The sequence below is a fragment of the Rhinichthys klamathensis genome, unplaced genomic scaffold (assembly GCF_029890125.1).
Source record: "Rhinichthys klamathensis goyatoka isolate OS25496 unplaced genomic scaffold, OSU_Roscu_1.1 h1tg000303l_1, whole genome shotgun sequence".
Taxonomy (NCBI): domain Eukaryota; kingdom Metazoa; phylum Chordata; class Actinopteri; order Cypriniformes; family Leuciscidae; genus Rhinichthys; species Rhinichthys klamathensis.
In genome coordinates this window covers 872598-895478 of record NW_026606822.1, presented here as the reverse complement: position 1 = coordinate 895478, position 22881 = coordinate 872598, and the positions used below count along the sequence as shown (strand labels likewise).

Here is a 22881-nt window from a genome sequence, read left to right as displayed (position 1 = left end):
TCAACCTTTATAGGGTTTTTTCCCCCTAACATATAACACTGACATTCAAGTATGCCAAATACTGAATTTGAATCTATTAATAAGGCTTACAAATTTATAAAATGTAGGCATTGTTTTGAGAGTACTGTGCACAGTATGCATACTATATACTGCTAAAATACTAATAGTGTTAACATGCTCTTCTGAACACATCCCATTTCACTAATCGCTTAAAAAAAGTAGTATATACAGTAGTATATACTGCGCGTTAAGCTAGCATCCATTATATACTTATATTAAGTTTTACAACAGTGGGTATAAAGTATAAAACAATAAACAGGAGCTGCGCCATCTGGTGGAGAGCATCGCCACAGCGCTCTCTCCTCCAGTATCCCACAATTCTAATGTTTACGGCTCGTCGGTGAAAGATGGCGGACAGCAGTGGCAGTAATCCTCAATCACCCGGTTTCACGGAGAAATTAAAATCGTGGCTCTGCTGGTCGTGGACGTACATATGTGCGCTTTGGTTCGCCATGGTCTTGACGATGGTTTACGTGCTGAGGAGCCCTCTGAAGCTGCAGGAGACCGTCAACGCAGGTTTGTGTGTTTATGATCAGCTGTGTGCATGTTTACAGCTCAACCCAGGGTGTATTTATGTTAATTGAAGGAGAAGTTCACACAAATATGAACATTCTACCATTATTTCTCTCATTACCACGCAAACCCATACGGCTTTCTTTTTCTGTGCAATATAAAAAGCAGGGATTTTGAAGTCAGTGCTGGTCGGTGTTTTCCATGCAATGTCAATGAATGGTGACTGAAGATGTCAAGCGTCCAAAAGGACTAAGAATGACCATTAAGTATTATAACCAATATGACTCGTGCATAGTTATAATTTCTTTGAAGTCATATTGTAGCATTGCGAGAGAAACAGACCTGCATTTAAGTCAGTGTTGTGTTAAGAACTTTAGATAAAAGCTGCTGTCAAATGCAAGTCTAGAAAATGTTTTGTACGTTAATGTCAGTCTGACACAAAGTTTTACTCTATCATCTCAGTTTCACACGGTATCAGCTAAAGACTTAAATAAAATGCCATTATAGTTTCCACATTTTGATATGGGTATTAATATCTATATGTATTTTTGCACAGTACAGTGTGCATGATACGTTTGAGTAATGGCAATATTCAGATGAGGAATTTGTCAACACTGCGCCATGGCATAATAAACAGAATGGAAATATGCAAGATATGGGTTAGGTTTAATATTTTTATTTTTTTATTTTTATTTTTTACTAAAAACGTTTTTAAAAAGTTTACTGTAACTTTAAATGTTTTATCATGTTTCATGTAAGATCATAGAATAAAAAAACAAACAGAGGCTGACTTCATGTTAGGGGTGTAACGGTACACAGAAGTCACGGTTCGGTTCATACCTCGGTTCAGACATCACGGTTCGGTACGATTTCGGTACAATGGAGGGAAAAGCAAAACAAAAATGCAGAAGGCATTGTATTTTTTAAATAAGTTTTATTGATAAAGGCATAGAAGGGCAATTCCATGCAAAGGTCATCTTTACCATGAAAAAATAAAGTTTTAACCAAAAGAACAAAACCCTTTTTAAGTTGTCCATTTAGGTCTGTAATATACTGTATTAATGTGCTTTAACAAATTTTTTTAAGAATATTGCCTTGTTTATCCACCAGATATGAGGTGAGCAACAATGCTTAAATTACATTTTCAACCAGCCATATTTCATGCTTTCAAAAAAAGGTATCAAAGACCCCCCTTTTTAAACTTTATTTTAACAGTAAGCATTTTGCAGAAAGATGGAGGCATGCCTGAGAAATAAATATACTAATTTTTTGGTCATAACAGCACTGCCTGTTGAATTTATAAGGGCTATAATAAAGAGGTCTTGACGCTTCAGTGCACTGTCAGGTCCATAACGTTTTAAAGGTTTAGTTTATTTAATATGACAATTATAAATGCAAATACCTTGAAACTTTATTTACAAAGCTAAATTATGTTTATGCTTATTAGGATAGACAATTCATCTCACTACTTTGCTCTTAACAACCATAATAATGCGTTATGGACGTGACCGTTACGGACGCTTCATATTAAATCATGCATATGACTGTGATCTGTTTCAAGACAGAAATGATTTTGGCCACTTCATTTCAAGTTTTGTTTTTTAGAAAGACTTTATTTAAAGTGAATTTCGTTTTGTATAAATTGTATCTTAATTTTAAATCAAAGTTTCATCAACCATTTGCCTGGATTTAATAAGCAAATATAGCATGGAGGTGCGATCACTTGCAACACGTAAACTTGAGCGCGTCTCATAACTGAACAGAAACTCAACGTATGCCTCTCAGAAATATAGCCTATCTATAGAAAGATTGCAAAGATCAAAACGAAAAGAAATAGGCAACTCTCTGATTGTGTAATCTGTATGTGCTTTTTCCACCAACACGTCCCTTTAGGCTCGGTACGATCGCGCTGACAAAATAATAATAATAGGCTAATAATATTGCGTGTCAATTATTTTGTCAAATCATTTTTATACGAAATAAAATGTGATGATTTTGACTCGCGACTGTGCATTAAAATCCATAAACTGGCCGAAAACCGTGCGATCATTTAGACACAAAAAAACGTACGTTTTTTTGTGTCTAAATGATCGCGTTACATGATTAGTGACTCACATCTACGGACAATAATATCCATCGGTTCACCTGACTGTGGAGGAAACCTGTGATTTGAACTCCTATATGACAAACATTAAAGTAACAACAGGTAACTTTTCAGCCTTCATAATATATTTCCAAGTCTCTTGTGATGGTACATCGACTTACAATAGGTTGAATGACACGTCTGCCATAGCCTGACGGGGTCTGTAGCGTTTTTAATCGTACTTTTAAACTTCGGGTTTCGGGTAGTAACCGGCGAACAAAGAGAACTACAAAATTCGACTGCTTTACGGCATATACGTCACTTCCACCACCACCCCCACTTCCTTAAAATCGGACTTGCGAGCCAAATGTTATAGTCATGGCCGAAGCAGCACAGAAAAACAAGACAGCAAAGGTTTTATCGGAGCAAAGCAAAAAGAGAAAAAGAGAGTGATCGCGTTAAAGGCAGAACGAGGATCAACATTGCAGAGCTGCCAACTCTCACGCATTGGCCGTGAGACACCCGCATTTAATTGGTTTCACACGCTCACACGCCACACCCCCGGTTTCTCACGCTAAATTGTCAACCCGGTCGGTCAGATGCCTGAAAGATGAGTTTATCTATAGATCTCTACCTGTTGAGCCACTCGTGATCGACAAGTTATACCGCAAATTAGTTCAAATCTCCCGGAATCTAGAGCGAGCGCGCACGCGAGACAGAGACTGTGCTCCAACGCGCGCGGACGGCAGAGAGAGAAAGCGAGCGAGAGACCTTGCGTGTGCAGGGAGCATCGAAGCCCCCATCGAAAAAAGAATGCCTCTCTCTAACCTCTCTAATTCGCTAGAGTAGTAGCGAATTATCAATCTGGTAGCTAGTAAACGATATTCTAGTTTTTGATGGTTAGCTATCGCTAGTATTCTCGTTCTGATTTGAACTTTGCAATCGATGAAATTCAAATAGCAAATGTTTGACCTAAAAAGTGTAGTCTACTCAACATGTACAAAGAAAGGAGGAAGATTATTAATAAAATCATTTTTTAGGATACCTAACATGTCTGTGATATTTGTTTATTTGTCTTGCCTCAAGCTATAATGCAAATCGATTTGTAAAATTTGCAGATTCATTTATGGTAGCTTGATATTATAATATTGACGATATATGGTTATTATTAACCACTCAAACATTGCATTGAAGTATCATATAGATTCAGTAAAACGGTAACCAATAGACTAGGCTACTATAATGACGCTGGCTTGTAAACGTGAGCATCGCGATCATTTGTCGTTATAAAAAAAAATAAAACGCATGAAATTATATTCATATGACATGCTGAAATATATGCCACTGTACCTGGGATGAAGACATTTCACACGCCATGCAAGCAGAACACCTGCATGTGACCTCCTCCTTCAGTGTTCAGGGCTATCATGGTTGTCAACAAATGCACGTGCATGTAGGATGACAGTTTACGACAGTAGTAGAGGACAATACTGTTTCCCAACTGTAGGGGGAGCCCGAGAGCAAAAAACGACCTGTTGTTACTTTAATGTTCCGTCTATGTGTTTATAGTAGCCTATTCACGTCCTAGTCGAGAGGCGTCCTGCAATTGCGCGAGGAACCTGATTGGTTTAGGCGCGAAACAGGCGCCCTCTAATTCGCTCGCGCTTACTGAAATACATAAATCAAATAAATACCTTCACCCTCATCTTCTCTTATTGTCAATTATTTTACATATTGAATTAAGATGTACAGTAAGATCCAAGCTAAAATAACTAATTCATAATTGGGGGGGGGGGGGGGGGGTCTTCAGAATCATTTCAGACAGTCTTCTTAATGTGAAAACACAGCCATTATGCGTCAACAAAAGTGCCATGATGGTTTGATTGTTGATTTTCCAAACAGATTCTATGTATTTCAGACGCGTCACATCCATAACAGGGTTTTTGTCACATCCATAACGCTGGTTTTTCCTCACAATACACTTCATAAAAATATATATATTTTAAACATTGATATTTTTATGTTCAGCTAAGACCCCTTCATCATGTGGATAGCAATATTTATACATTGGATTTAAAAGTTCACAGACTTTAAAAGAAATCGAACAGTATACCAAAAACTCTGTCATTTCCCGTCACATCCATAACGCATGCATATTTTCCTTTTTTGGGGGTGCTTAAATATATTTTAGAAAAACATACTTTGCCTGTCAATTCCCCAGATTGGGTGCTCTGAGAATATGCATTTCCAATTTAAATATTGTAAGAAGTTTTTTTTTTCTGAGACATTTCACCTGTCATTATGAGTTCAAATGTCACATCCATAACACTGGAATTACCCAGAACCAGTTTATTTGTAGTGCACTGACAATAGTGTTATATAATTAGTTTATTAATTAAATTAATAAAAAGACAAAAAGACCTTGTGATATGTTTGGTAATTGTACCTGAATTAATTTAAAATTATTTTGCTATATTTCAGATCAATATATTTGTTTTCCTTAATTTTAATTAACATTATTCTCATCTGAATTATAAATAATTGATTTCTGTATAAAATAATACTACCATTAAAAACACATTCGATTTTCTTTTTTAATCAATGTAGAATGTGTAAGATTAGTGCTCAGAGGACAAGAAATGAAAACCAATGCAATATGACGAATGTCCAAAAGATGGGACCCACAGACTGTTTTGAAATGGAGTTGGATAAATAGGCTATGTTTTGCTTTTAAAACAATAGGTTACTGTCGTAACCCCGGTTCTCTGAAACATCGAGTGGAGAGATCCACCTATGGGAAGGGCATCCGTACCTGACCTCTGCAGAAGCATCCAATTGCACCAAGTCTGGCTAACAGACAGAAGCGCGCAGCCAATGCCAGGTGAGGCCACACCCCCTGACCTACGGGCATATCACAGCTGGGCGCGCTGCTATTCCTCAGTAAGTATATTCGCTTCTCGCGCGGCAAGCGGGGCAAAGCTGGTGGATCTCTCCACTCGATGTTTCAGAGAACCGGGGTTACGACAGTAACCTATTGTTCTCTTTCATCATCTCGTTTCGAGATCCACCTATGGGAGAGACATGGACAGCTCCCCGATTGCCCAATACACTCACAGTGAGGTTCTGAAGGCCAGAGAAGGACGGTCACCTCAGAGAGGCGGTGCCTGACACGTCCCACAAACATGACCCTGCAAGTTTTCCGCCACGCTAACTGCTGTGGACAAGCAGGGCATGAAACATGCATGAGACACATACATGATAATGGCCCCCGCACCACCAATGCACATAGCTAAACCCAAGAAGGAATGCGAATGCTTGGTGACAGGAATGAACATGGCCAGCCGGCCCATTCACTCCTCGTTGGTTAACCAAACGGGGCTGTGGGAAAGGGCTAAGAGGACCCTACCCCTAGGACCGAGTGTGCCACCGAAGTTCTGGTGACATCCAACCGGTAGTAACGCTCAAAGGTATGAGGAGAGGCCCAGCTGGCCGCGGAGCAGATGTCCTGCAGTGGCACTCCCCTGAACAAAGCCCAAGAGGCGGCTAAGCCCCTTGTGGAATGAGCTCTGATGCCCCTTGGGGCTGCACTCCCTTTGCTTCATAAGCCATAGTATAGCGTCCACAAGCCAATGTGAGAGGCATTGCTTTGAAATGGGACTCCCCTTGTGCAGGGGAGCCCTTGAAACAAAGAGCTGGTCGCTCTTGCGGAAAGCACTGGTCCTGGTCATTATGCTTGCAGAGCACGGACGGGACACAGAGCATTCAGCCCCTGATCCTCCGGGGAGGCAAAGGGTGGAGGGTGAAAAGCGGATAGCTCCAAAACCTCCGACGTGAACGCAGGGAAGCATTTCGGCATGAAGGCCGGGTTAGGCTTAAGGAAAACCTTATCTCCACTTAGGGAGAATTTGGCGCACGAGGGGTGAACCGAGAGTGCATGTAGCTCACTGACCCGTTTAGCAGATGCCAAGGCCGAGAGCAAAGCTGTCTTGAGGGACAGCAGCTTAAGAGAAATACTCCCAAGAGGCTCAAAAGGATACAGAGACCGCGCTTCCAGCACCATGGAGAGGTCCCACTCTGGGACAGATTCAACAGATCTCCTGATGACCAGCAAAGAGCGGCGTGCACCCTCCATAAATCTGCGGGTTAGAGGGTGCTGCCTGACGGTGGAGCCCCAAAACCCACATGACAGGCTGAAATCGCAGCCAGGTAGACCTTAATAGTGGAAAAGGACCTGCCTCTTCCCATGAGGTCTTGCAGGAAACACAAAATATCAGGCACCGAGCACTGATAAGATGTGAAACCACGCCCATCATACCACCCTTCGAACACTTGCCACTTACAGCCATTTAGGGATCGCGTGGAAACGGCCCTGGCCTTCTGAGTAGTGGCGATTACACGCGGCGGGAGCCCCAGTGCATTTTGGTTCGTCCTCTCACGGGCCAGGCCCAGAGAGCCACCCTGTCCGGGTGGGGGTGGTAAATCTCCCCGTTGGCTTGGGACAGTATGTCCGTGCGAGGGGGGAGGCGCCATGGCTCGGCGTATAACAGAGGGATTATCTCTGCCAGCCATGGGGCTTTGGGCCACCTGGGTGCTATCAGAATGAGAGACAGGCCGTGCTCTCTCACCCTGGCCAGTGTGAAAATTATCAGGCACAGGGGAGGAAAAGCATACAACAGCACTTTGGGCCATGGGTGGTCCAGTGCGTCTGCCCCGAGGGGCGCATCCATGTCCTTTAGCGAGAAGAACATAGGACAATGGTGATTTTCGCGCGAGGCGAAAAGATCTACGGCTGCCTGTCCAATCTCATCCATAACCTCTCCACTATCTGCGGGTGAAGACGCCAATCCCCGTGGATTGGGTTTCCCCTCGATAGCAGATCCGCGCCTCTGTTCCGAATGCCCGGGACATGAGTCACGCGTAATGACAGAAAAACCTGTCTGCTCCACACCAAAAGCCTGTAAGCTAGAGCGTGGAGTTTTGACGAGCGCATGCCACCCTGACGGTTGATATAAGCCACTACCGTGGTATTATCGCACCGTACTAGAACAGGATGTCCCTGCAGGCAAGGCAGAAAATGATTCAGAGCTTTCCAAATAGTAAAAGCTCTAAATAGTTAATGTGCGCTGAACGTAGTCTGCTCAGCCACAGACCGTTCACCGTTCTGCCTTCCTGGGTGGTTCCCCAGCCTGTTAAGGACGCATCTGTCGTCAAAACTTTTCGCATCGTACCGTCCCGAGGGGGGGGTTCCCCGTGCGTAAAAGTTCTCGCTCTCCCAATGGCGCAAGGCCGCCGAGCAGGCGCGCGTCATCGTTACCGAGCGGCAGAGATCGCAAATCGGGCTGAAATGTAGTGTACAAAACCCATTTCGTGAATGTTCTCATTCTCAGGAGACCAATGGCACAACTTGGATAGATGAAGCCATGAGATCCTGCAGCCTGAGGCATGTGCGATATTGTACTCTCGCCCCTTCACTGAACTGAGACAGACAGTCCATCAGCGAGCGACCGCGCTCTTGAGAGAGACGCGCTCGCATGGAGACTGAGTTCAATTCCAAGCCCAGGAAAATGACATTCTGACTGGGAGTCAGATTGTTTTCGCTCGCATTCACCTTGAACCCGAGGGATGTGATGTGCGCGAGCACCCGGCCGGTGTCCAGCGACACCTTCTCCTTTGATTTGGTTATGATGAAGCCAGTAAGTCAGAATTCTCAGCCCTGATAGTCTCAGGGGCGCCACGCCCACCTCCACACACAGACAGAAAGTTCGGGGACTCAAATTGCGCCCGAACGGAAGAACTGTGAATTCGTAACAAACGCCTTGGTAGGCGAAACGAAGATATTTCCTGTGTGGAGGGTAGATGCTTATGTGAAAGAAAGCATCTTTCAGATCGACTGATGTGAACCAGTCGTTCTGCTTTATGGCACAGGCGAGAGAGGCTTGTGTCACATTCTGAAATTGAATTTCCTCAAATGTTTGTTCAACACTCGAAGGTCCAATATAGGGCGGGGGGGCGCCACGCCTTTTGGAACATGAAAATACCAGGAATAAAAACCATGGTTTATCAGATTGGGTGGCACCATCTGAATCGCTCCCTTGTTAGGAGGGAGGAAATTTCCTCTTTCAGAATGTGTGAGGCGTTTTCTTCTGTGTGAGAAGAGAGAACGCCGTTGAAATGCGGAGGTTTTATTGCAAACTGCAGCTTGTAACCCTGGGTTACAGTACGCAAAAACCCACTCGGGCGCTGAAACGGCTTGCCAAGCCGCTTTGTGACTCGCGAGCGCCCCCGCTCGGGCCGGAGCGGAGCTGTATGGGCCCAGCTGGTTCATTTGTGATGCAAAGGCGCCATCTAGTGGGAACACTAGAGGCGACATGCAGGGGTTTGGAGGGATTTCCTTTCTCTGCAGTGAGAAGTTTTCTTTGCGGAGAGAGGTCTTCTCTCCAAAACGAATTCATTTGATTCGTAGCTTTGTGTGTTTTGTGTTGGGCAAACACTGGGGCCAAAGCCTTTATTGACAGAGTGAGGGAAACATAGTGTGGTGTCCACTGTGCTGAACTTTCCCTCACAAGGTGCCCCCAAAAGTGGGAAAAATCAAGTGCAGGCAGAAAAATAATATCCGCGGAGAGAGATACTCTCTCTGTAACGGATTTATTTAATGCGTTTTTTTTTTTTTTTAAGTGTTATTTAGTTATGTGTGTGTTTTGTGTTGGGGAACACAGGGGCCTTACACACACAACGTCCACTAAAAACACATCGGCTGGACAGCCGCAACTGAGCTGTGTGAGCCCAGTTGGTTGATTTATGAGGCAATGGCGACCTCTTGTGGACGGACTCAGGGCGACATGCATGGGATCAGAGAGATTTGCTCTCTATGTTGCCGCTGGCAGATATATAAATCTGCACGAATTCATTTGATTCGTTTATTAAATGTGTTGTTTAGTAATGTGTGTGTTTTGTGTTGGGAAACACTGGGGCCGAAGCCTTTAATAACTGGGTGAGGGGAACCAAGTGCGTGCGGTGTGGTAACACTGCTATGTACTTTTCCTCACGACAGCCCCCTCCCCCGTAACTTGTTGTTGTGGGGGGGAGGGGGACACACACACTCAACGTCCACTAACATACGGGCTGGGCAGCCACGAGAGGGGATTAACCGACCGTAGGTGGGAGACCCTGTTAGTTAACGTTACTCCCAATGGTCGAACAACAGGCAGGCCGCTTGCGTTCGGGACCGCCTTCCTAGGAAGGCATAAATTGAAAACCTCAACACGTAATCGTAACAAATCAAGGCCCGTGAGACCGTGTTAACAGTCTAGCGGGACGCTCCGGCCGTTCAGACTGGGCGGTGGTCCCAGCGTTTACCCGTCGTACATATTCCTATCCTGGTCGGTGACGTTCTGTGGAGCTGGCCACACAATGTTGAGACGAACGGCCGCTCGCTCACAAACTTCCAGGAGGATGGACGGAGGCAAAGCCGCGTGAACGCTAGCCTAGGGAACGCTAAAAGGACCGCGTCATCCCCGTCGCCGGAACCGACCGGTTCGTCAACGAGAGTGAGGTTTTCCCGCGAAGATGTCCTCTTCAGGGAATGCGGATTGGGCTGATGTCAGCTCAAATATTTTAGAGAGGTGGCGCTCCGGGAGTCCCCCGGTAGCGCGTCATCATCACCGTGTCTCTCCTCCGAGTCAGAAAGGCCGAGCACGGCGCGCTGTGTCGTGCAACTAAAAGCCGGCTTAGTAAAAGCTACATGGGCAGCAATTACAATGACCGCAATTCCCTGGGTTCACCAAAGCTTGAGCGTGTTAAGCCCAAGCAGACCGCGTAGAACGAGAGGGTCCTCATAGCGGCGATGAGAGCACCACACGCGGCCGGGCAGGCTCGTCGTGATAGGCTGTTCCCCGGGGGAAGCGGCTGTTTAGACGGTCACATAGCCATGGGTGGGCCAGCGGTGAAGAACTCGGAAAAATCCGTGGCGGGCAGCCATGTAAAGGAGGAGCAGGTGAAGGACAGCGAGAACTCGGGCGGCTCCGGATGCAAAAAACACAGCGGATAGGCTGAAGAAACGACTGTCACTCACGTCTGGCGGAGGCTGATCTGGCGATATGTCCTCCTGAAGACTCGAAAGTGAGCAGCGTAACGTTAATCCAACCGAACTGTGTCAATGCAGAGATCGCGAGAAGCGAATGTCAACTGAGGAATAGCAGCGCGCCCAGCTGTGATATGCCCGTAGGTAAGGGGGTGTGGCCTCACCTGGCATTGGCTGCGCGCTTCTGTCTGTTAGCCAGACTTGGTGCAATTGGATGCTTCTGCAGAGGTCAGGTACGGATGCCCTTCCCATAGGTGGATCTCGAAACGAGATGATGAAAGAGAACAGTGTGTGTGTGTGTGTGTGATTTTTGGTTGGGTGACAGTTGTAGGTTACAGTTTGACAAGAGTTTACAGTGTGACAAAAGCACAATGTTGTGTTTTATTGCGAGTGTACAGAAATATAAGTAAACACTTTGCAGGTTTAATGATCTGTATGAACAAAATGACCGAGTATGTTTTTTATGTTTCCACTGTTCGATCGCGCCCGCGCGCCTCTCTCTCTCGCTCTCTCTCTCTCACACACACACACACACACACACACACACACACACACACACACACACACACACGATGGCGCCCGCGCCCCTCTCTCTCTCTCTCTCTCTCTCTCTCTCTCTCTCTCTCTCTCTCTCTCTCTCTCTCTCTCTCTCTCGCGCACACACACTCCAGCATTGCAATCTTGACATCGCAGCCTGTTCATTATGCGGTCACACCAAACGCGAATAGAGCGTCAAATTCGCGTCTATCGCGACTAGTTCGATGCTAGTCCAAAGCGAATAGGACGCGCGTATAAAGCCAACGTTTGAAGTGAACGCCCGATGAAAGCCGATGGTACAGATTATGTGTCCCTAAAGAACCGCGTATCTAACAGTAGTTCCGCATTACATTAATTAATTTGCACGCGAGTTTTATTTATTTTTATACCGTGTATTCTCCGTGTAAATTCGTGCACCGAACCGTTGCACGTTGCAATGTACCGTTCCACCCCTACTTCATTTAGGCTAAGTGTAGAATATTATGTATGTTTTATACATTAATGTCAGTCTGACACAAATGAAACTACTCCAGCATCTCAGTTTCAAATGACATCAGCTAAAGGTTGAAATAAAGTCCGCTCATAATTCTTTATTTAGAAATTTTGCTATGGTATGAATATTTACATACGTACATTATTAATCACGATTAATCGCATCTTTAACATAAAAGTTACACTTTTTAATGTCACATTTTGTATATTTGCATTGTTTTATTTTTGTATAATCCATATCACAAAAATAAAACAATGCAAAAATACTAAATGTGACATTAAAAAGTGTATTAATAACTAGTTTTTCTAAAGTAACGCTGTACAACAGCAACACCCGCAGGTAAAGTTACAGCGGGACGCTGAATTTCCCTTGCCTCCCCTGAGCCCATTGATTTAAAAGAGGGGGGGGGGGGGTAATTGAGAATGAATGGGGGAAAGTCACGTGAGAGGAGGCAATGCCTCCACCGCGATATGATTGGTTCACATGATAAATCCCGCCTCTTGCTTTCGTATATATATATATATATATATTAGTTATGTCAACGTTAACGCGTTAACACATACAGTTTAAAATATTTAAAAAATATTTACGCAATTAACACAGCATCCGTTTTTTCTGTTATCCTTTGGCTAGTTACATTATATGATTACGCTATATATACACTCCCCTAAAGGATTATTAGGAACACCATACTAATACTGTGTTTGACCCCCTTTCGCCTTCAGAACTGCCTTAATTCTACGTGGCATTGATTCAACAAGGTGCTGAAAGCATTCTTTAGAAATGTTGGCCCCTATTGATAGGATAGCATCTTGCAGTTGATGGAGATTTGTGGGATGCACATCCAGGGCACGAAGCTCCCGTTCCACCACATCCCAAAGATGCTCTATTGGGTTGAGATCTAGTGACTGTGGGGGCCATTTTAGTACAGTGAACTCATTGTCATGTTCAAGAAACCAATTTGAAATGATTCAAGCTTTGTGACATGGTGCATTATCCTGCTGGAAGTAGCCATCAGAGGATGGGTACATGGTGACCATAAAGGGATGGACATGGTCAGAAACAATGCTCAGGTAGGCCGTGGCATTTAAACGATGCCCAATTGGCACTAAGGGGGCTACATTTTGCCAAGAAAACATCCCCCACACCATTACACCACCACCACCAGCCTGCACAGTGGTAACAAGGCATGATGGATCCATGTTCTCATTCTGTTTACGCCAAATTCTGACTCTACCATCTGAATGTCTCAACAGAAATCGAGACTCATCAGACCAGGCAACATATTTCCAGTCTTCAACTGTCCAATTTTGGTGAGCTCTTGCTAATTGTATTTGTAGTGGAGATGAGTGGTACCCGGTGGGGTCTTCTGCTGTTGTAGCCCATCCGCCTCAAGGTTGTGCATGTTGTGGCTTCACAAATGCTTTGCTGCATACCTCGGTTGTAACGAGTGGTTATTTCAGTCAAAGTTGCTCTTCTATCAGCTTGAATCAGTCGGCCCATTCTCCTCTGACCTCTAGCATCAACAAGGCATTTTCGCCCACAGGACTGCCGCATACTGGATGTTTTTCCCTTTTCACACCATGCTTTGTAAACCCTAGAAATGGTTGTGCGTGAAAATCCCAGTAACTGAGCAGATTGTGAAAAACTCAGACCGGGCCGTCTGGTACGAACAACCATGCCACGCTCAAAATTGCTTAAATCACCTTTCTATCCCATTCTGACATTCAGTTTGGAGTTCAGGAGATTGTCTTGACCAGGACCACACCCCTAAATGCATTGAACTGCCATGTGATTGGTTGATTAGATAATTGCATTAATGAGAAATTGAACAGGTGTTCCTAATAATCCTTTAGGTGAGTGTATACACTGATTGGCTTCATCACTCTGTCTCCTCGCCACCAGTAAGCTGGTGTGTGGTGGGCGTGATCATTTTCATGGAGACATCAGTAGCTGTATTAGCATCAGTGATACTGGCCTTCATTCATAAAAATGACATTAAACAAGTATTTAAAATATACTGTCTTTGTTGTTTCTACGTTAATTTGGAAATTAACTGTGAAATTATTACATTACAAAATATAATAAAAATGCATAATGAAAACGTGTGCGATTAATCGTGATTAATCACAGAAAAAATGTGTGATTAATCTGGAATATTTTTTTAATCGAATGACAGCACTATATATTTGAATGTATATATATATTAATATATTTAGCGGTTAATTCATATATAAATGAATATATAAGCATTATTAAGTGGTTAATTTTAATATTAATTTAACATTTTAATAATTTCATAACCATCATTTTATGGAAGATATGGGTTAAGTTAAATAATTTTTTCTACGTTAAAAAAACGTTGTAAGCAAATAAGTCATGTGTGGCCATGTTTTATAAGTTGTGTTGGTACATGTATAATAAAAAATCTTAAATTGTAAAAAAAGAAAAAAAGTTGTTATATAAAACGATCATAATTTCTGTTTCATTATCTTGTATAATTCATCCACAGCCTCTGTGTTTTTAAACACTCTTACGCCTAAATTCTACGTTGCGCTCACGGGAACCTCCTCGCTCATCTCGGGCCTTATACTGGTGAGTCTTTTACCTATTGGTTGTAAACTAATTATGCTAGATAACAAAGTTCGAAGCTTTGTGAAAACACACTCGCTCGTCTGTCCTTCAGATATTCGAGTGGTGGTACTTCCGAAAGTACGGCACTTCGTTCATCGAGCAGGTTTCTGTCAGTCACTTGCGCCCTCTACTGGGAGGAGTGGAGAACAGCAGCTCTGCGGGACTCTTCTCTTCAGTAAACGGCGATACAGAGCAGAGAAGCAACGTTGCAGGTTTTTTTGTTGTTATTAGCTACTGGTTATCTTTCCAAACATTTCAAAGTAAATGTAGTAATGTTTGAGCTATTGTGTTATTTTTCTTTCAGAATGTAAAGTGTGGAGGAACCCACTGAACTTATTCAGAGGTGCAGAGTACAGCAGGTATATTTCTTAAATGCTGTCAGAAGTTGCCTTAATTTATGAGCTTTTAAATAAATGACAGAATTCCAAACATTATATTCATGATCCTTCCATTCCAGGTACACTTGGGTGACGGGTAAAGAGCCCCTGACATATTACGACATGAATTTATCAGCACAAGATCATCAGACCTTCTTCTTGGGAGACACTCAGCAGCTTAGACCAGAAGACTCTGGTTAGTCTCATGCTCTTCTACTTAAAAAAATTGTGCCTAGATTTAATCAGAACTGCCGTTTAATCATGGCTGTTATCTGTTGTTTGTTCCTCAGTAATGCAGAAGGCCTGGAGGGAGAGGAACCCGCAGGCACGTATTCGAGCAGCTTACCAGGCAATTGAAATGAACCGCGAGTGAGTTGAATTCAATTTAACATCTTCGGACGTGACTCATCCAGTCAGATTTTAGAGCTGGAATGGTATATATTATAAAGAGCAATACAAATACATGAACTAGGGATGCTCAATATGTTGATATTTTTTTTATCAGTATTCGATATTTAATGCTCATTTTCTCTGTCACTTAAAGCTAATCTTTAATAATAATTTAATAACACTGTTATAAGTTATTTTTAGCAAATATCTAAATGAATACTCATTTTTCATACTGTGTGCATTATAAAGTGTCCTAAATTCACTTGCATTTTATTATAAATTTAATTTATTTAAATATAAAAATTATACATTTATTTAGTATATGTATATATTAAATTTAGGGCTGTCAAATGATTAATCGTGATTAATCACATCCAAAATAAAAGTTTTTTTTACATAATATATGTGGGTGCACTGTGTATAATTATTTTATATATATAAATTCACACTCATGCTTGTATATATTTAAGAAATAGTTTCATGTATATACTGTATATAGATTTATATATAATTTATATTATATATAAATATAAATATTTTATATATAAATAATATTTTTTTCTTAAATATACATGCGTGTGTATTTATTTATATACAAAATAATTATACACAGTGCACCCACATATATTATGTAAAAAAAACTTTTATTTTTGATGTGATTAATCACGATTAATCATTTGACAGCCCTAATTAAATTATATGGAATTTTATTGTAAGCCATGTACACTGGTGGTAAAAAGTTTGGAATAATTAAGGTTAATGTTTTTAAAAGCAATTTTAATGTTTTTGAAATTTAAATTTGTTTATTTGATTAAAAAAAAAAGACAGTAAAAACAGTAGTATTGTGAAATATTATTAACTGGTAGAAGTTCCCCTATGCACCTGACATAAGTTAATTCTTCATACCTCGCTTAATACATCCGAGGTGATTTGACAGATGCCAGATCTTCTAATCGTGATAACTGATATTTGGCTAATTTGGTTCTTCAAACGAATTTGCGGATTTGATCAAAATATCTGGATTAAGTTGTCTGAGATTACTGCGCGTTCTTGTGTTCATTGGAAAGGACAGATATATGAACACTCGAAACTAGGGGTGCACGATTCAGAAAATGTCACGATTAGATTCGATACCGATTTTTTTGTCTCAAGATTCGATTCAAAATCGATTTTCGCTTTCAAAAACGATTCTCGATTCAAAAAACGGTTCGCAGTATATAAATGTAGTTTACTTTTCCCTATGTGATTGATTGCAGTAGACACAATTTAAAAGAAAACAAAACACAACAAATTAAATGTAGTTTGATATTACTTTATGTCTTCATACAAAAATAAAAACTTTTGCAACTAAAAAGTGCAAAGTGCCAAGCTTTGGCCAGCTTTCAAATACATTTAATTCAAGTTTAAAATTAAACTTAAATAAAAAGCTTTTACATTTAGCTTTACAGTGCTGTAGTCAGATCAAACAAACAATTATGCTAAATGGGGTTTAAGGACTACTTTAGCTACCAGGCTGACTGTTGAAATGTGAACTCGACTGGGCACATTGAACTTCCTAAAAATATACTAATGTCATAGAACCCTTGCGAAATAATTTTAAATAGATTTTAAAAAGCCACCGCTACTGGTAACATCTATGGTTAGATTGATTTGTTTAGATCCAATGAAGTCGTTCATAGGCGTAATTTGCGGGTATCTCCAGTTAACTAGCAGAGCATTCATTTAGTTCGCTATTAAAGAGATCTGTTGTTTTTGAAATCAAGCTGAGCGCTGACAGCGCTCGTGTCCGCTGCTATCAGTGTCATGGATACAGTGTTCTCTGTGGCTCGCGCAGTCTTCACTCGGACGCGCGCTTCATATCGCCGTTGTGGTTCCGTTGAAATCTCAAAATAAAATGTACACAAACGTGATGAACATATTCGGTTTTGATGAGAGAGAGAAAAAACTATACGAGTGCGGTTTAGAACCCGTAACCTCTGACACGCTTGGCAAAAAGATCTACAGACCATTAAGAACTCAAACATAATCTGCGGATCGATGCATTTATTTACGGGTTGAGCAGAGAGACTGCACAGTTTGACCAGCGGGCGGCCGGCAAGAACTTGCAATGTAACTATTTATCAGACCGGCCCTCGCAGCCTCGAAACACTACCGAACCACCGGTAAAAGTCCCGACTCACCCGATGGGCTATATGCACGCATAAGTTCCGCGTTTGACGCAAGGATGCTCTTGCGTTTCCGGTTGGGGAGATTTAAAGCGGAGGAAAACCGAGGGAAATGGGATTATGGCAGAGTCTTCAAAATTTACTGTCCTCTCGTCTTTGAAACGAAACTTTAATACGTTTAGATGTAATTTTATATATAGGTATGTTTATTTAATATAATAAACAAAGAAGCATAAACAAAATGAGGGGTGTCTGTTTTGTCTGTTTTTGTGACTAACGTTTCTTTAGTATAGCAATAGAGTATAAAAACCAATATAAATTCTCGGAATAGCATTGGACTCTACGATCGGCGGAAGTAATCCAGCATCCTTAGACCTTCACCGGAAATACCGCCGTGCATAGAGCCCATTGCCACTCCGCCCGTGCACGCCATAAAAAAAAAAAAAAAATATGAATCGATTTTTGGAATTCTATGAATCGATTCTGAATCGGTAAAGATTGAATCGCGATTCAAATGTGAATCGATTTTTTTGCACACCCCTACTCGAAACCATGATCAGCAATGCAGCAATTGGCTGGCGGCAAGACAGCAACGTAATGACATCATATTAAAATTTCTGGACCTTTATAAGGGAACAGCCTAGTTTGCTACATGATTCCCCATTATTTCCATTTTATTTCAGTGTTGTAATTAGCTATTCATTTAATTTTACCCATGAATCAGATTTGTTAAGTAACATCATTTATTAAAGTTTCTTTTGCATCAAACCACTAACATAATAGCAGCAAATTAATGCATGGCTTAGAAAAACTGTACATCATGTGTGTAAAGCCCCTTTCACACAGAGATTCCGGAAAATACACGGATAAAGCGACCCGGGATTTGACCCGGGTTCGTTTGATTTTGCTTCATTCACACTGCCAGTGATTTGCCGGAATCAGAGAGCGCGTTCACACACAACCCGTGTATGTTCCGGAAAGACACGTGACATCGATGTGACATGTAATGTCTCAGCAACGTGTATAGTTTGCTTATGAGCTGCGATTTCTCTCTGGAGAAACCACGCTTGTGCATTTTTTTCTCTGATTCGATCATAAACTAGCGCATTACGTACCGTTTCACTAGCCTGCTTTCACTTCACTTCAGCGTCATCATTACAACACGGCATTGGTTACGGCTTTTGTTCACACAGCGCGCGTTCCGGGTCTGAACACGGCAATGTTACTAGGTCCCCAACCCGGCATCGATCCCGGCATCAGTCCCGGGTCGTGTTTGTGTTCACACAGAAGGCACTCTGGCAATTTGCCGGCAATTTGCCGGGTTCAAAGCGCTGTGTGAAAGGGGCTTAATTCTTATCTAATTATTCCCTCACGAATAAATCTCTCAGTGAGTAAAACTGTCTGTGTATATTATGATAGACTACACCACACATTATAATATTATTTTCAAATTAAATTGTATTATTATTATTATTATTATTATAAGAGCCTCACTGAGTCAGACGACTTCTCACCCCCTATGAACACTATCAATTTGGAATAAAGGTCTCCAGTTTTCCACTAACCTGCTGTGCACCAGTAACCAGACAGACTCCAGGCAAAGCCTCAAAGACAAATAAATATGCTTTAATCATGGAGGATCTCTGACTAATTTCATAGAGAATCCCCCTGACAAAAAGAGTACAACAGAATATATAAGAAAAGTGCATAACAAAGGTGACATGATCCATTGCATAATTTTTCTCTAATAGTATTGGTTCTTGATATGTATAATTCTTAAAGTTACTAGGTAAAAGCACATTTGGATTCCTTTACCTCAGCTTGTTGCTAGAGGTTAAATATATTTAGTCTAGTTTTGTTTCCTCTTTTGTTGTATTCAGACACATATTCAATGTTGGGAATATTTAGTTTTCAAAAGCATATAAATGTTAATCCTGCAGGAAAAATAAATGTTATGATTAATTAAAAATCTCCTTCATATACATTTTAAAATAACTGAATTCTACGTGAATGTATTTTAAAATGTAATTTATTCCTGTGATGGTAGTCATGAATTGTCAGCATCATTACTTCAGTCTTCAGTGTCATATGATCCTTCTAATATGGTAAAAAAATAAAAAATCTGACACTGAAAAGCTAGTAATTACTTTGTTCCAGTTCATACACAGGCAGTCTATGCATCTCTAATGTGAACTTGAAGTTTCATTTTTCTAACTCTCCAGCATATGATTCTGTTCATTGCAGATGTGCTGCAGCATATGTGCTCCTTGCAGAGGAGGAAGCCACAACCATCACAGAAGCTGAACGGCTATTCAAACAAGCCCTTAAAAGTGGTATGAGACTTTCACACTGTCACACATATGTACTCAGTCAGCATACAGTAACTCACGCTGCTGTTGCTGTCTACCGTTGCATTCACAGCCGGTAAAGACACCAATCTTGTGGTCTACATCAAGCGCAGACTGGCCATGTGTGCTAGAAAACTGGGTCGCATCAAAGAAGCTGTAAAGATGATGAGAGATGTGAGTGAAGCAATATAACACAAATAATGTTCAGGTCTGTATATTTTAATGATTATTCTAGTGCAAAGTCTTGCCCCATAGATTATCATAGTAATTGCTTTACTGTAAATTTAAATCTTTTTGTTTGTTTTTTGACCTGAGGGATGAGTCAAAAAAATAATAATCTGTAGTAATCAGCAACATATTCCTATCACTTTAGTGTAGGTACATCAATTCAAATTTAGTGCAGGATGTTGTCACATCCATAGAATATCTTCAGGGCGAATTCACATTTCTAAAACTTTTTTTGAACATAACATTTCCTTTTCCAATTCTGCTCTATTAAGAAATTTTAACTATGAACTTTAATTTACAACAAAGTATATGAAAATTTTCATTCTTTATGCCTAATGCCTGCTACAGACTGCGATTTCGGCAATCCTATAAGATCATTACAAATCACACCGTACGACATGGTTCTAATAAACTTGGTTACGACAAATATGTAGACTGTACTATGATGACACCTATTGAAGCGTAGGCTACGACGCAAGTTAGTATAGAAATGAGCAATTGGGTTTTTTATGTGCGCTGAAAAAAAGAGGATGAAACGAAAGAGAAGAATATGGCAAGGGAAAAGATTGTAATTTGGCATGCCAATATTGCAAATTGAGCTTTAGGTAAGTAGGTTTAGTTTTAGCGCCATGTCATGTTAATCAATACTCCATTTCATGTTTTTTTTTATTGGCTAGTCAGTAGACGTAGGTTGTAGCAGCAAACACATTATGAGATGATCATGCTAAATTTATGACACTGTCAGAAAATTATTGCAGGCTATCTTCTTTGGTCTCAAGACCGTGACAAAGATCGTCTTTGAACCTCTCTTAGTGTCCGACGTAGGACCACCGTTTAGGAGCCACGACCACAGAAATCTCACAGAAGAGAAACCACAGAAATTGCTCATCTTTCGTCTTGGACAGCCCAAAATCGTACCGGGCATAATATTGATGTTATAGTTATAAGTCATCAATGTAACTCTAGAATATATTCTCTTATCATCAGAGAGTAATTTATGCTTAAAATTTTAAATACTTTTTTTATGAATGTAGTAGAACTTAGCCTTTATCGTATCACCCATAAGGACTTTTATTTTATTTTGTAAGTGGCATCTCATACTGCAATTATACTCTGTTTCCTGTTTCCTTGGACAGTTAATGAAAGAATTTCCTTTACTTGGAATGTTAAACATTCACGAGAACCTTCTAGAAGCGTTATTAGAGCTGCAGGCCTACGCAGATGTACAAGCAGTCCTCGCAAAATATGATGGTGAGCTCATTCAACTGTCATATTACTGTACTCTTCAAACTGGACCAGAAAGTGATGCTACTATCGATGTTTCACTAACTATCTGATGTTTCCTCCTTCAGATATCAGCTTGCCAAAATCAGCTACTATATGCTACACATCTGCCTTACTGAAAGCCAGAGCGGTGTCAGATAAGTAAGTCTTCGGCATGCTGGAAAGTATGAAACGGATGCAAACAATTGTCTGTTATGGCTAATAATGCACAGCATATAACCATATAATAGCATAGGTAATGTTTATGGATGATAGTTTGCTGAATGAATCTGTATGTGTGTCGTATGGCAGGTTTTCACCTGAGGCAGCGTCTAGACGAGGTCTCAGCACAGCAGAGATGAACGCAGTGGAGGCCATACACAGAGCTGTGGAGTTCAACCCACATGTACCAAAGGTTCGAAATATATATGTTTTCCCCTTTGGGGGATTTAGATTAGCTTACCTCCAATTAAAAACAAAAAAACGACCTTATTATAGTTTATATTGCAAATATTGAAGTTACTGGGCCACACATCGGCTTTATCTCACTGATATTCATGGGTCCAGGCATATAGTCATGGCCAGAAGGTGATGCTGTTGTAGTATTTACAGTGAAGCACATTGTAATCCTCTGCACTAAACTGAAACTTTTCTAACACGCATTGTTCACAGTTTTGCATTGAACCTAATTGCAGGTGAGGTTGTCAAGCCAAGGCTGCCAAACATAGATTTCCGTAAGCTGTGTTTAGGGTGAAAGTTATATCACCTTTGATTTTCCTTTTTGCCCTTTAAAGATGTTTTGACCCCCATCATCTATTTCTTTCTTTGGCTTCAATTTGCTGCTTTCCAAAACACTAGATCCGACTTCAAAGTACACAACCTCCTCACACCCAAACACACAGTCTCAGACGAAAGGGTATTGTGCACCACAGACATGCTGTATCAGACTACAAAGAGCACCTGTTTGAGATGTGCAGCAAATATAAACACACACACATACACCTGGTATTTCAAATGCCAAATCAGGCCCTACGGCAAAAAGACGCTCCATAATGAGCTAGAATTTGGGAACTGCAGTAATATTTTACACTGTTACATAAGCAATAAGGTACAAGAGACCGTGACTATTTATTTACAATAAATGAATGAAAAATGGTCCTTCGTATCTTCATTATGTAGTAACGGTTTCATAAAAGCAAAAAGGCACCTAATGACATGATGAATGTCATGACCTTTTGTACTTTATTGCTTGTCAGTGTTTTGTTTTTTTTACATTTTGATAGCGAAGAGCCCCTTATAAAATATAAAACCAGCCATATAGCGACTTTTATATTGTGTAAGAAACGTATTAAGTATTATATTATAAAGACATGGTTGTTTCCTAAATTCATTGTCATTGTACTAAAGCCAAAGAAAATATTATCTGGGAAAATATTTACTTTTTATGAAGTTGACAACATACACTATCATTGAAAATGTGGGGGTGGGATTTATTTGATAAAAGCAGTAATATTCTGAAATATTATTACAATTTAAAAAAATACTTTTCTGTTTTAATTTATTTTAAAATGTAATTTATTCTTGTGATGCAAAGCTGAATTTTTAGCATCAGTCTTCAGTGTCACATGATCCTTCAGAAATCTTTCTAATATGATGATTTGCTGCTCAAGAAACATTTCTCATTATTATCAATGTTGAAAATTCTTTGAT

The 22881-nt window shown here is 40.9% G+C and overlaps 2 protein-coding genes across 2 annotated transcripts in view; both read left to right on the top strand.

The window, feature by feature from the left end:
- The window catches only part of ppm1j (protein phosphatase, Mg2+/Mn2+ dependent, 1J), a 223099-nt gene that overhangs the window by 77389 nt on the left and 122829 nt on the right, over positions 1–22881 (top strand). The gene's annotated exons all lie outside the window — the stretch shown is intronic.
- Positions 383–22881, top strand: part of st7l (suppression of tumorigenicity 7 like) — a 29077-nt gene continuing 6578 nt past the window's right edge. The window contains exons 1-11 of the mRNA XM_056270616.1: positions 383–576; positions 14279–14361; positions 14453–14612; positions 14705–14759; positions 14858–14973; positions 15068–15146; positions 19577–19665; positions 19754–19854; positions 21045–21159; positions 21261–21333; positions 21484–21586. Of these exons, the coding sequence (XP_056126591.1) occupies positions 408–576; positions 14279–14361; positions 14453–14612; positions 14705–14759; positions 14858–14973; positions 15068–15146; positions 19577–19665; positions 19754–19854; positions 21045–21159; positions 21261–21333; positions 21484–21586 (1143 nt within the window). The 5' untranslated portion in view covers positions 383–407. The remainder of the gene's footprint in view (positions 577–14278; positions 14362–14452; positions 14613–14704; positions 14760–14857; positions 14974–15067; positions 15147–19576; positions 19666–19753; positions 19855–21044; positions 21160–21260; positions 21334–21483; positions 21587–22881) is intronic.